Raw genomic sequence first — 12,223 nt, 5'->3', positions numbered from 1 at the left:
CTGGGCGGCCAGGATGCCAGGGCCCCCGCCTGCAGCCCACCTGCAGCGCGGAGGACCAGCCCCCGCGGCCTCAGGCCTGGGAGAACACAGGTGGGCACAGCTCCCAGCTCTCCCCAAGCAGGTGCCGACAGCGTCCCGGCCCTCTCGCTGAGGGCACCCTCCCAGCTGGCCACCGAAGTCACAGGGCCTGCCTGTCCGGGCCACGGAGAGGAAGCGTGCTGGGACCCCCAGCCCCAGGACCATCTGCCTGCTCGAGGAGGGGTCAGCTCTCCAGGAGTGCCTCTGGTCCAGCGGCACGGGACAGGAGCCTGTGTGGGGCCCGTGGCCCCCACTCAGCCATCCCACGGAGATGGGGCTTCACCTTCAATGGCCGGAGGCTTCTTGCTGGCACAAGGGGGGCACAGAGGGCCACGGGGGGGTGGGTAGAGGGGTGAGGACCACAGGGGCAGGGGTTGGGGGGTTACGGGGGGTCGGGGGTGGATGGTGGGTAAGTGGGTACCATACGGGTGCGTGGAGAGTGAGGTGGGGGTGGGGGTGGGGGGGCGGGGCCCCAGTGTGGATGGTGGGAGTCGGCCTCCTCAGAGGGCAGCCTGGAGGCCTGAGGCCCCTGCGGCCATGTCCCCCCCTCACTGAGAGGCTCTTGGGCAGGGGTGCAGCTGGCAGCCCAGGGCCCCGCAGGCTCTCCCAGGGAATGGCCGCCCTAGAGCCCCCAGATCTGGCCAGCTGCCTCTCAGGGAAGCCGCCTGATTCCCTTCTCAAGTTAAGAAGCCCCACTCGCTGTTACCAGGAGGGAGGCCGCTTGCACACACCTGGCAGCTCCCATTTATGCTGCAGACTCTCAGCTGGGACCCTGAGCCCCGAGCGCCGCCTCAGGGCGGGGAGGCGACCTCTGGGTGCCCAGTCACCTGAACCAGGCTGGTCAAGGGCACACGGCCTGTGGGGCTCCTGCAGCCAGGACCCGACGGCCAGGTGGCCCGTGGGCACAGGGCATCCCAGGGTTGAGGCATGTGGGAGGGCCCAGTGAACTAGGCTTCCCCACCATGGACCGCCTGCCTGCCCGCGGCACACAGCCTGCTCGGGGAAGGCCCGAGTGCATCCCAGGCCGTAGGGAGGCGTGCCGGCCCTGCCCTGCACGAGGCCCCCATCGTCCTGGCTGCCGCCACCACCCTCACTGGGCGACAAGCTCGCGGAGGTCCTGGGGAAGAAGCTGTGCAGTGCATCCGGGATAAGGCTGTGTTCAGAGATAGGACGAAAGGGACAGGAGTTGAGGCCAGGATGATGAGGAGGAGCCGGGAGGGCCAGCGTCCTGGAGGGGCCAGTGCGGGGGCGGGGGGGGTGTCTTCCAGGAGAGAGGGCACCGCAGAGCAGGGGCCCGGCCCACCACACACAAGCACAAGAAAACGAGGCTCCAAGTGGTGCCGCTGAGGCAGGCTGAGGCCCTAGACACTGGCGATGGCACCTCAGGACTGCTGCTGTCCAGGGCCGTGCCACAGGCGCGCCTGGCTGTCCGCGGGCCCGGCCGGGGGCGGGGCACGGTGGTGGGGCTGGGAGGAGGGGTTGGGCGTGTGCTCCCTGTGATCAAGAGCTGATGGAAAAGGGATGTCAACATTCCCCTTTATAATTAAGAAGATCGTTTAATCACTGCTACTAAGACCTAAGCTCCCCAAAGTGGGCTGCGCTCATCAGAGCCCCTTTGGTTCTGCCGACTCCCACACGCAGACCTGGCCCCAGTTGAGTGGAGACTCCAAGAGCCCAGTTCCATCTCGCAAACCCACCTGGTTTGAAGAACAACACGCAGGAAAGGGAGCTGCATCAGAGGCGCCAGCGGTGCTTCTCTGAACACAGAGCGCGTGGCGGGCAGAGCGGCCCCACACCCGCCCGGCTGCTCCCGTCTGGGAGGCGGCTCTCCGGGCCAGGCTTGGTCAGAGGCTCCACCCTGGGGCCCGCAGAACCTCACGGGAGATTGAGGCGCAGACTCACCCCACACACCCCCTCCCCAGTCATACAGAAGGGAAACCGAGGCCCCGGCCTCAGACCCAGGTGCCCCCGCACCCAGCCCAGCTGGGCCACTCTCCTGCCTCCCTGGGATCACCGCTTCAGTCCGCGAAGCAGCTCTGGGCCCATCTTCCCCAGCGGCCTGCACACGGCTTTCATCTGCGGCAGACCTGCCTCACGCTCCCCCACGATGTTGCCCACGCACTCTGGGGGCCTCCCCGGCCCCAGGGACGGGCCTGCGGACCCCAAGAGACCTCCGTCGTCCGGAGGCTGCACCGCCCAGGCCTCCCTGGGAGGCCACATTGCCAGCCCCCGACCCAGAGCACAGCCACCAGAGGGACCTCCCCGAGGGCCTCACTACTGAGAGGGTCTTGCCTCGCATCCTCACGCAGTGGGGTCAGGGCAGCGCCGTCTCAGGGCTCCTACAGCGGGCCTCTGGGGACCCAGGTGAAGGGGTGCCGGGTGAGCCACTGGAACCGCAACTGTTGGGCTGGGGCGGGCGCTTCCTAAACACTCCAGGAGGCGGCAGGACCAGGGAGCCGCCCGCCCCGGGACATGGTTCCCACACACCGGGTGCTCGGGCTCCGGGGCTCCCCCTCCCCACCCACCTTTACTTCCGTCACACGGTGGGCGTCGAGGTTCGAGGAACTTCGGGCCTGAAGGGTCCGGAGCCCCTGGACCAGGTCTCTGAGAGGTCCTTCCTGGCCCTGGAGACATAGACGGGGCCGGAACAGGGTCTCTGGGCCAGCGGGGATACAGGGAGGATGCTGGGGGTGTCCGACAGGTGGGAGGGAGCCCCCGAGGAGGACCCCAGCCCCCTCCCAGAGAAGGGCTGTAGTGGGAAACGGGCCAGGGGGTGAGGGGGGAAACGGCCTGTTCCAGGGAGGTGCCTGCGCCTGGGGACGAGTGACCAAGAGGCCCAAGTGCCCTTCAGAGGCCTGGGGACCTGAGCCAGGCCTCCCCCCGGCCCCAGGATGAGAGGCAGGGTGACTGCAACGTGGGGGGCCCAGCACAGCCCAGCACCCACCCGAGAATAAGTGAGCGCCCCTCCCGTGAGTCCGGACATAGGTCTGCAGTGGCCGGCGGGGGCCCCCGACTCGCAGCCAGCCTGTGACAAGGTCTCAGCCAGAACAACTCATCCGCGGGTGCAGTGGAAGAAAACACAGCTCTGGGGGCCGGGGTCACGACCCAGGGCGGGCGAGCCTCTGCAGAGCCCAGCCGTGGGTGCCCGGCTCTTGAACACGGCTGGTGGGGGCCCGGCGTCCACCTTTATTCCGCCCTGCTTGGTATGGGCACGCCCCGCGGTGGGCGCAGCAACCCTGCCTCTAGTCTGGGGAGGGGGCGGTCTCAGGAGGCGCCTCTCATCTGCCAGCGCTGGGCACCAGGGAACATGTGCCTTCACTTCGCGTCTGAACAAGCCCAAAACAGAGATTCCTACACCTGCGGTTCTCCCTGGTCTGGACGGGGCGTGGGAGGCCAGAGCGCCACGCGGAGACCGGCTGGGCAGAGCAAACCGCGGCGTCTCTCCTCCCAGGATGAGGAGGGCTGGCTGGATTTATGGCCCCAAGTGAGGAAGCCAGGGGCACAGCTGGCTCGCTCAGAGGCAGACCTGGGGTTGGGGCACACTGTCCACCAGGGCGGAGCCCCTGGGGTGGCGCCCAGGGCCGTGTTCCTGAAGCTCTGTCCCCCGAGCCTGCTGGCCACTCGGGCAGACACTGCGGGAGTCTTCACGGCCAGCGCCAGGTGCCCCTGCGCCAGGTGCCCCGAGGACCTGGGGGCCCTGGCTCCACCGCTCGCTCCTCAGCAGCCGTGATCACCACGTCCCGACCTAGACAGACGGGAGAACGGCTCCTGCCAGCCACGTCTGGAGAGAAAGGGTCGGCGGAGGGCAGACATCAGAAACGCCCAGCCGTGCCCCGAGGTGGCCCAGGCCCACAGACGCAGCGGGTCAGGCCCGGAAGGGGGATGGGGCCCCGGCCACCAGCACTTCCCGTCCCTCTCACGGCCGGGCCAGCAGCCTGGACGCTGACCGGCTGTCGGCTCTTCCTGCCTGGACTCAGGAAGGGACCGCATCAAAGGTCCAGTGTGGCGCTGATGGGGAGAGGTCCCACGCCACCTGGCCTGGGAAAAACGCTTCCCAGGCAGGTTTCAGGATGACTCATGCCCACTGTCATTGTGTTCCTGCTCAGGCCACCCCATGGGGACCCTCGCAGCAGAGAGAGTCGACAAACGGGAAAAACACAGGCCCGGGCCGCGACCGCCTGGAGCGCTGCCCCTCGCGTCTTTCCGGATCGGAGCCAGAGTTTCTTCCCTTCCCAGCCCCCAAAGGACAGTGTCCATCCTGCTCGAACAGGACTGTTATCCCAGCCTCCATGGAAAATCAGGACAGACACCGGTCCTGAAAACGGGCCAGGGGCGGGGCCCGGGCCTCAGGCAGAGGGGCAGCCGCCAAGGCAGGAATGCCAGCAGCGAGGCCGGCCGGATGCACACCTGGGACCAGGAGCTCGGGCCGCGGGGACCGCGAGGCGGCCGCGGGGGGCGGGGCGCGCAGACCGGAGGGCCGGGGCGGGGCCGCGCGCGGGCTCGGGGGCGGGGCTGGGAGCCGAGGCAGGCACCCCCCGGCCCTGCGGCCGGCCTGGCCGGGGGGCCCGCGAGTCCCCGGGTCCGGCTCTCCCCAGACACCCCGCGCGATGTAACCCGGCGCAAAGAAACGGACACTCAGGCAGCTTCCAAAAGAGGCGAAACCGTTTATCAAGGCGGCGCCGGCGCGGTATCTACAGTTTATCTACAGATATCTACAAGTATCTACACCACACCGCCTGCAGACGGGGGTTCTCGGGCCGTCCACGCTGCAGCGGCCAGCCGGGCCGGGGCCGTCGCGGCCTCGCCGAGAACAATAAATACCACTTCCTTCCCGCGCGCAGCGCGCACTTCGGCGCTGGCTGCGCGCCCCGGGGGTCCCAGCGCCGGGGAGCGGGGTCCCAGGGCCGCCCTGGGGCTGGCGGGGGGCGGCCCCGCGGCCCGGGCCCCGGGGGGCGCGGGCACTATCTGGGGCAGTAGTCGTAGGCGCCCGGCGGCGCGGCCCCGGCCGACGAATACATGCTGGCGGCGGCGGCGGCCGCGGCGGCGGCGGCGGCGGCCGCGGCGGGGCTCACAGCCGGGTGGTGGTGCGGGTGCGCGTGCGGGTGCGCGTGGAAGCCGTGGCCACGCAGGCCGGGCAGCGGGTAGGGCGCCGGCCGGCTCTTGGCCCCGAGGTAGTGGTCGTAGGCGGCGGCCGGGTACTTGTAGGGGTGGTGGTGCAGTGGCTCCGACGCGCCGGGCGCCTCCAGGCGCAGCTCGGGGTGCGGGGGGCTGGGCCGGCCTCCGGGCGCGCCGGGCAGCGGGACCCCGGGCCCGGGCAGCGCGGGGCTGAGCACCCGCGCCAGCAGCTGCGGCGGGTGCGCCGGGTCCCCGAGCCCCGCCGGGCCGCCCGCGTCGCGCTCGAACTCTCGCCGGGCCTCGGCCGTGTCTGCGGGGAGGGCCGACGGCTGAGCCGCGGTGAAGCCGGCGAGAGCGCGCGGGTCCCCGCCCGGCGCCCCTGCCCAGCTCCGGGCCCTCCCCAGGGGCCCGCGCCCGCCGGCGGGCGGGGCGGGGCGGGCGGGCGGGCGCAGCCGTCGGGCCGGCGGGCGAGTGCGCGCTTGCCCGGCCGCCGCAGTCCTTGTGCAACCGCGAAGGCCGCGAGCGCCCCTGCGGCGCGGGCGAGGCCGGGCGCGGCCGTCCGCCCGGATCCCACGACCCCGGCCTACCTTTCTCCGCGCCGTTGGGCTGCGTGGGGGAGGCCACGGGGTTGCGCGAGCGAGCGAACGCGCTCATGAGCGGCAGCGCGCCGGGCCGGTGGTTCCGGGGCCTGCGGGAGGGAGGCGGGCGGGGTCAGGGGGACCAGCGGGGCGCCCACGTTCTCGCGCTCTCCTGGGGGACACTCACCAGTCCTCGGGGTCGCAGTCTCGGAAGCCTTTGGCGAAGGGATTACTGGCGATCTTGAGCTGCGTGATCTGCGGGAAGCGGGCACTGGGCTCGCCCTGGGGGCCGCGGGACTTACCCGGAGCCGAGGAGCGCCGGCCACTCTCCCCTCTGCTCCTCCCCCATTCCCGTTCTCCACCAGAAACGGCTGGAGCACAGCCGCTCCCTCCCCCGCAGGGCGCTGCACCTCTCCGGGGCTGGGGAGCCCTCCTTCTGGCCGAAGAACTCCCCCTCTTTAGCACCCGCAAGTGCCCCCCAGGCGGGGCTAGCGATGCAGTTAGGTCCACCCCCCACCCGCTGAGGTCTGGAGTGGAGGGCCCCCCAGGAATCTGGGTAGACCGCGCATCAGGCCCCCAGTGGGAGCTTCCGGAATGGTTTGGAAAACAAACTTTCAGGCCACAGTGATAGTTGCTGCTTGAGGGGTCAACCTGATAGGAGGCTGTTCCCGACAGGACACAGAGGGGAGGGGGATGGTCTGAGGCCCTGGTGAGGGGGGGGCGGGCTCTGAGGCCACAGGGGCAGGGGGTGGGCTCCATCCTGGCTGGGTTTCCCCAGGCAGCCACTGAGAATCACCCCTTCCCAGGGGTGCAGAACGGGCTGCCCGGGGCCTCACCCGGTGGTTCTGGTAGGCAGTGACCGCGGTGAAGCGCGTCTCCTCAAACACGAAGGTTTTGAAGTTCTCCTCCGCGTACTTCTCGCTGTCTTTGCGTGGGTCCACGTAGACCACGTGGAAGCGCGGCTGGTATCTGTGCATGGAGTTGAGAATGATCTGGAAGAGAGGTGGTGAGGTCCGAGCTCGGCGGGGCCCAGACGAGCAGCGCACTTCCCTCCCGACACCCCGGCACAGCCCTGCGCTCTCCCAAGGAGGCCGGCCTCTTAGGAACCTCACTGCCAGATTCCAAAGGCTGCTGCCCACCGCCCCGCCCCAAGGCCCCCCATCCTTTCCAGGGAAAACCTTTCCAGGCTTTTGCCTCCAGCAAAAGCCCAGCAGTGGGGCAAAGGGGCCAGTGTGGCCCTCTCTCCCAGGCCCAGGCCCCTGACCCAAGGGCTGGCTCTCCCTGGCTCGCTGTCCGTCATCCACACTCTGCCGTGGCGCGGGTCAGCAGGAACCCCTTCAGCCTGCCAGGGGTCAGCAGGGACCCCCTTGGCCTGCCCGGGGACGGGGCAGTAGCCCGGGGGCACTCACATGACCGTTGTCGTCCAGCAGGTTGTTGGTCAGCTTGAGCTTGTCGAAGGAGACGATCTGCTTCATCCACTGGGCCCCCTTGGCCGGCGAGTCGGGGTGGTAGTGGACACGGCCCGGCGTGGCGGGGTCTGCCTTCCCGGCCACCAGCCAGGACGAGCTGTGGAAGGCGTACCTGGGCCGCGGGGGGAGGGGGGCAGGGGCCACGACACGCCGGGTGAGGGCCTTGGCCAGGGAGCCCGAGGTGCCCGAGGCTCCCACGGGCTGACGGGGGGCTGCCCAGGGGGCCTCGAGGAAACAGGCGGCAGGAAGCGCCAGCAGGGAGGCGGCCAGCCCTGGCGCCACAATTCGCTGCATGCGGGTCCCGGCAGCCTGCAGCCTCCTGAGTCGCCAGCCAGCCGTGCGGGGAGGGGGGAGCCTGGATCTGGCCCGCCAGGGCCTAGGGCGCAGGGCGGACCGGGCTCTCTTTATTAATTGCTGTTAATTGTCCAGGCGGCCAGGCCCGCCCTGCGTAATCTCTCCCGGCCACCCCACCTTTCCTGCCGGCTGCGGGGCCCGGCGTCCCGGGGGAGGGGGGAGGGACACGGACAAGGCTGGTGGGGAGCCCCAGCATGTGTGAGCCCCCCAGGGCCAGTCCCCAGAACTCCTGGGGGCGGGGATGTGGGGCTGGGGGCTGGCGGGACCGGAGAGTTGGCCAGCGGTCATGAACGCCCGCCGGGCTGGGCCGGGCTCTCACCGGTATCGCTTGTCGTCCACAGGCACAAAGTCCATGAGCAGCATGTAGTCAGCCACGGGGTCCATGCCGAACAGCTTCACTTGGAAGGTGGGAAACATGCGCCTGGGGGCAGCGAGACCCCGTCAGCTCGGGCCGCGAGGGCAGGCCGCCCGCTTCCAGCGCCCAGAACGCAGCCTCCTCTCCGCCGGCCGGCCAGGGCCCTGGTCATATCTCCCCTCACCCGGCTGCCTGACCGACCTGACAAGGCCCCTGCCCCACCAAGGGCAAGTGGACAGCGGGACAGCCCCTTGCCCCCGCCCCACCAACTCTGGTTAGAAACACAGAAACAGCTAACTCAGCGTGCCAGCTGGGCCTGCAGGCCCTGACCTCGGCTTCTAGCTTCTTACTGAACCTCCACCCGCGCAGACCCAACCTAGCTGACTACAGTTCCTGCTGTCCGGGGCCGGGTAAGCCCAGGGGGCCACAGCAACAGCAGTCCGGGTCCTGGGCCCTCAGCAGGACCGCCCCGCACCGCCTGATCTAAGCCATCGCTTTAAGCTCCCGGCTCGAACAAAGCGAAAGCAAGGCAGACTAACCCAGGGATTCCAGGAGTCCCGGGCGGCCTTGCGGCTGAGACTGCGCCTGCTTCCCCGGTTCTCCCCCGAGAGGCTGAGCTGTGGAGTCCACAGCCCTGGCCCTGAGGCTTCTAGCCGGGTCCTGGGGTTCTCCCCACCTTCCCCAAGGACGCGGACAAGTTCCCCAGACACAGCTACTCCAGGCTGGCCTGGCCTCTGTTCTTGCGGTCCCCTGAACTCCCCGTCCCCTGAGCTCCAACTCGTCCTACACGCAATCCCAGCTCAGGCCGATGGCCGCCGGCTGGTCCAGTCCCGGGTGCCGGCTGCCGGCTGGGAGGACAGCGTGCCGCCCGGCCCCCACCCGCCTGTCCTGCCGCTGCCTCTTACAGGCACCTCGTCTCGGGTGGTGGGCTGACGCCAGCTCTCCTGGACAAGCCACCCTTACCCCCTGCCCCTGCAGGCCAGAGGGGGCTGCAGAGTGCTGGCTGGGCTGGGTGGGAGGAGGCAGGAGAGCCGGGGCAGGCAGGAGAGCCTACAGAAGGCCCCGGGCTCCCCGGGGAAGACGCCGAGACAGGGCAGGAGGAGCCCCGGGCGGGCTCTGCAAGCAGGCCCTGAGCCCTCCCAGGCCGTGCGGACGCAGAGCTGGTGTCTCCTGTGTATGCTAGGCACCCGCCTTTGTCTGCCGGTCACATCGGCTGCGTCGCAAAACTTGTTCCCCTTCTCTCCGGGCCCTTCAAACAAACAGGCCAGCGGAAGGCGGCGGCCCCAGCAGCAGAGCCAGGCCCGGCTGTCAGCAGAGACGCAGGCCTGAGGAAACGGGGTGGCGGCCTCCCCGTAACACAGCCCAAGCGGGGAGGTCTTAACTGTCCCAGAGCGGTTCCGACCCACTGTCCCGCTGCCCGGCGCCGCCTCCAACTAGCCTGGGTGGACTGAACTGGGGAACCAGAGACGGGAGTCTCCTCTGAAAAGTCGGGATCCACTGGGATCCGCCTGTTGGCGAGGCCCGGAAGAACTGAGCCGGCCCCCCGCCTCAGGCCGCGGGTGTCCCGGGGAGGCGGGAGGACTCCCGGCCCCCACGCGCCTCCCCTGACCCCTCCGCCGGTTCCCCAGGCGGCTGTCGCGGGAGCCGGGACCAGGAGCAGAGAAGCCGGCCTTGCCCCCCCACCCCGCCCCACTCGCCGGCCCCTCCGCGCTGGGGCGGCCCACGGCCAAGGAGGGGCGCCCTGACCTGCCGGCCTTGGTGACGATCATCTCGGTGCCCAGCTGGTTGAACTCGTCCCACAGCGCCTTCATCTCCAGCTGCACGCTCACGCTGGCCACCTTCGCGTTCTTCTTCACCGGCGCCTTGGCGGCGGCCACGCAGCTGGACCCGGGGCCCTCGGGCTCCGCGGCGCTGCTGGCAGCCCCGGCGGCCGGCGCGAACGGGTAGGCGTGCGGCGGGCCCGGGGCGCCCGGCGCGGCGGCGGAGCACGGCTCGTAGCGCGGCGGCGGGGGCTCGCGCGCGCCGAACGGGTCGGCGCCGGGCGACGCGGCGCCCGGGAAGCCCCCTGCCGCCCCCAGGCCGCTCAGGCTGCTGGCCGTGAAGGCTGCAACGTCGCAGAAGTGCGAGAGCTGCGTGAGCCACGGGCTGGACACGGCGGAGATCATGGCCCGCGGGCCGCGCGCCCCGCCGAGGTGAGCGCTGCCCCGCGCCCCGGGCCGAGTGGCGGGCGCGCGCCGCCCCCGCCGCCGCCCGCGCCGCCGCCCCGCCCCGCCCCGCCCCGCGCCCCCGCCCCCGCCGAGACAATGGCCTCCCGGCCCCCTCCCCGCCCCCGCCCCGCCCGGCCCGCGACCGCCCGGACCGGCTCCCCGGCGGCGGGCGAGCGCGCGAGCGCCCGCCGGCCGGCCTCCCGCGCGGCGCTGCCCGCCCGGGCCGCCGCCGCCCGTCGCCTCCTCACCTTTGTTCCCCTCGCCCGCGTCTCCCCGCCGCATCCCCCGCCGCCCCTGCACTGTCTGCCTCGCGCCTGTCCTCCCGTCTTGCTTTCCGCCTCTCCCTCTCTTCCTGCTGGTCCCTCTGCGCCTTGCCTTCGCTTTGAGGAGGCCTCTCCCCCTCCTCTCTGTGCGTCTCTCTATTATTCGTGGCTTTTAACTTTTTTTCTTTAAGGCCGAACTCCTTCCCTTGGACCTACTCCTTTCCTTAAGACTCGACTTTCTTGACTTCTCTGCGCTTCTCTGTGGTTCTGGCCCTCCTCGTCTCCTTTCCGTCTTTCCCCGCTCGGGTGTCCTCTTTTCCTCTCCGTTTCTCCAGCTCTTTTCCTCCCGCCGTCCCCTCCTGCTTTCTCTCGCTGTTTCTCCGAGTCTCCCGGCTCTCTGGGGCTCTCCTCCTGTCCCCCCACTTCTCCGAGCTCTCCGTCCCCCGCTGCCGACTCCCTCGGGTCCCTCTCTCCTGTCCCACGCCCTCTTCTGCTCTGGGCTCAACTGCACCGGTCTCTGCAGCGGGGTCCGCAGGCGAAGGGGGCACAGGATTGGGGCAGGGTGCCGCCCTTCCTCTGCGCCCCAGAGTCCAGTCTGGAAGCCAGGCACTCACCCCGCCAGTGCTGCCTTTCCGCCCTCCCCCGATGCCGCCAGCCCTCTTCGCTTGGGCCCCAGGGGCAGGGGTCTGGCGGACGTCTGCCCAGACGCAGTGGGGAGGCTCACCTTCCATGTCCCTGGTGACCGTGCTGAAGTGCATGCCGGCCGGGGATCCCAGCGGCTTCACAGGCTCGGAGGACCCAGGGGCCAGATGCGTGGTGCGTTCTGCGGCCTCTGCTGCAACCAGAGAGGCGATGCTGAACGCGCTGGCCCGGGGAGACAGCGGGCCCCGCGCGTCCATAGGCGCCCGGCGGCCTGGCCGGCGCCGCCTCCGACTGCATGCACCCGGCCCCACGGAGGCCGGCCCAGCCCACGGCCCGGGGGCGGGAGCCCGCGGTGCCACTCACCGCTGCGGCCCCGTGCCCAGGGGACATGGCGTCACGGCCCCCCACCCCGGGCCGAGGGGGCCCTGGCGGGGTGGAGAGCCCCGGGGGTTGGTGCGGGCCCTCCTGCATTTCAAGCTCCCGGCCCGTCGCCTCAGCTCCCAGGGGCCTCTGTGGCCAGCACCCCTGGACCTTCTCCGGCTCCCCGAGGCCTGGCCTTCCTCTGTACAGCGAAGCCACCGGCTTCCACCGCCCCAAGGGCAGGCTACAGCAGGCGGCCCCGGCCCCAGACCCCGGCCGCAGGGTTTCGGCGGGCCCTGCCCTGTGCTCCTCCCGCCTCCCCAGCTGCCCCTGCACCTGGGCGTGGAGAGGACCGTCCAGGCTCCGGCAGCGGCCACGGGCGGAAGGCCCCAGGGCTGCAGGGTCGATCTTTCCTCGGTGCCCAGGGACGGGACCTGGCCCCGCGGGCGGCTCCCGGGCCCCTGTGGGCGGCTCACGGTCGCGCCCGGGGACCCTGAGCCGAGAGACACCGCCCAGGCCGCCTAGCCCGGGAACCCGAGTGTCACGCGCACCCGCGCGCCGCCCGCCCCTGGCCGGGACGCTTATACATCCGGAGGGTGGGCAGTGCCCGCTCCTCCGACCTCCCCGAGCACCGGCCGGGCGCAGGGAGGGCCAGGGGCGGAGCCTGGACTGGCCGAGGGAGCCGAGGACACGTCGGAGGAATTCAGGCCGAGGCCGGGTCTGGTTGCTCGCTGCCCCTCGCCCGCCCCGCGTCCGGCCTGCCCTCCTAGAAGGCCCGACTGCCCACTTGGGCCTGCAGGCC

The 12,223-nt window shown here is 70.8% G+C and overlaps 1 protein-coding gene across 3 annotated transcripts; it reads right to left on the bottom strand.

Moving 5' to 3' along the window:
• Window positions 1-4,722: 4,722 nt before the first annotated feature.
• TBX1 (T-box transcription factor 1) lies at window positions 4,723-11,978 on the bottom strand. 3 transcript variants are annotated; one of them, XM_042234889.2, is made up of 9 exons: window positions 11,758-11,978; window positions 11,144-11,254; window positions 9,696-10,053; window positions 7,914-8,015; window positions 7,181-7,352; window positions 6,608-6,763; window positions 5,959-6,026; window positions 5,781-5,881; window positions 4,723-5,503 (listed from the first exon to the last, which is right to left on the bottom strand). In XM_042234889.2, the coding sequence occupies exons 2-9, from the start codon at window positions 11,175-11,177 to the stop codon at window positions 5,040-5,042; spliced, it is 1,455 nt and encodes a 484-aa protein (XP_042090823.1). In that variant the 5' UTR covers window positions 11,178-11,254; window positions 11,758-11,978; the 3' UTR covers window positions 4,723-5,039. The 3 variants fall into 3 exon arrangements, with proteins under 3 accessions (XP_042090823.1, XP_042090824.1, XP_027812731.2); XM_042234890.2 differs by having other exon boundaries at window positions 11,144-11,251; XM_027956930.3 differs by having other exon boundaries at window positions 11,144-11,978.
• Window positions 11,979-12,223: the final 245 nt, after the last annotated feature.

The sequence above is a fragment of the Ovis aries genome, chromosome 17, assembly GCF_016772045.2.
Source record: "Ovis aries strain OAR_USU_Benz2616 breed Rambouillet chromosome 17, ARS-UI_Ramb_v3.0, whole genome shotgun sequence".
Classification (NCBI taxonomy): domain Eukaryota; kingdom Metazoa; phylum Chordata; class Mammalia; order Artiodactyla; family Bovidae; genus Ovis; species Ovis aries.
Note: the sequence above shows the minus strand (reverse complement) of the source record. Positions and strands in the feature narration are given on the sequence as shown.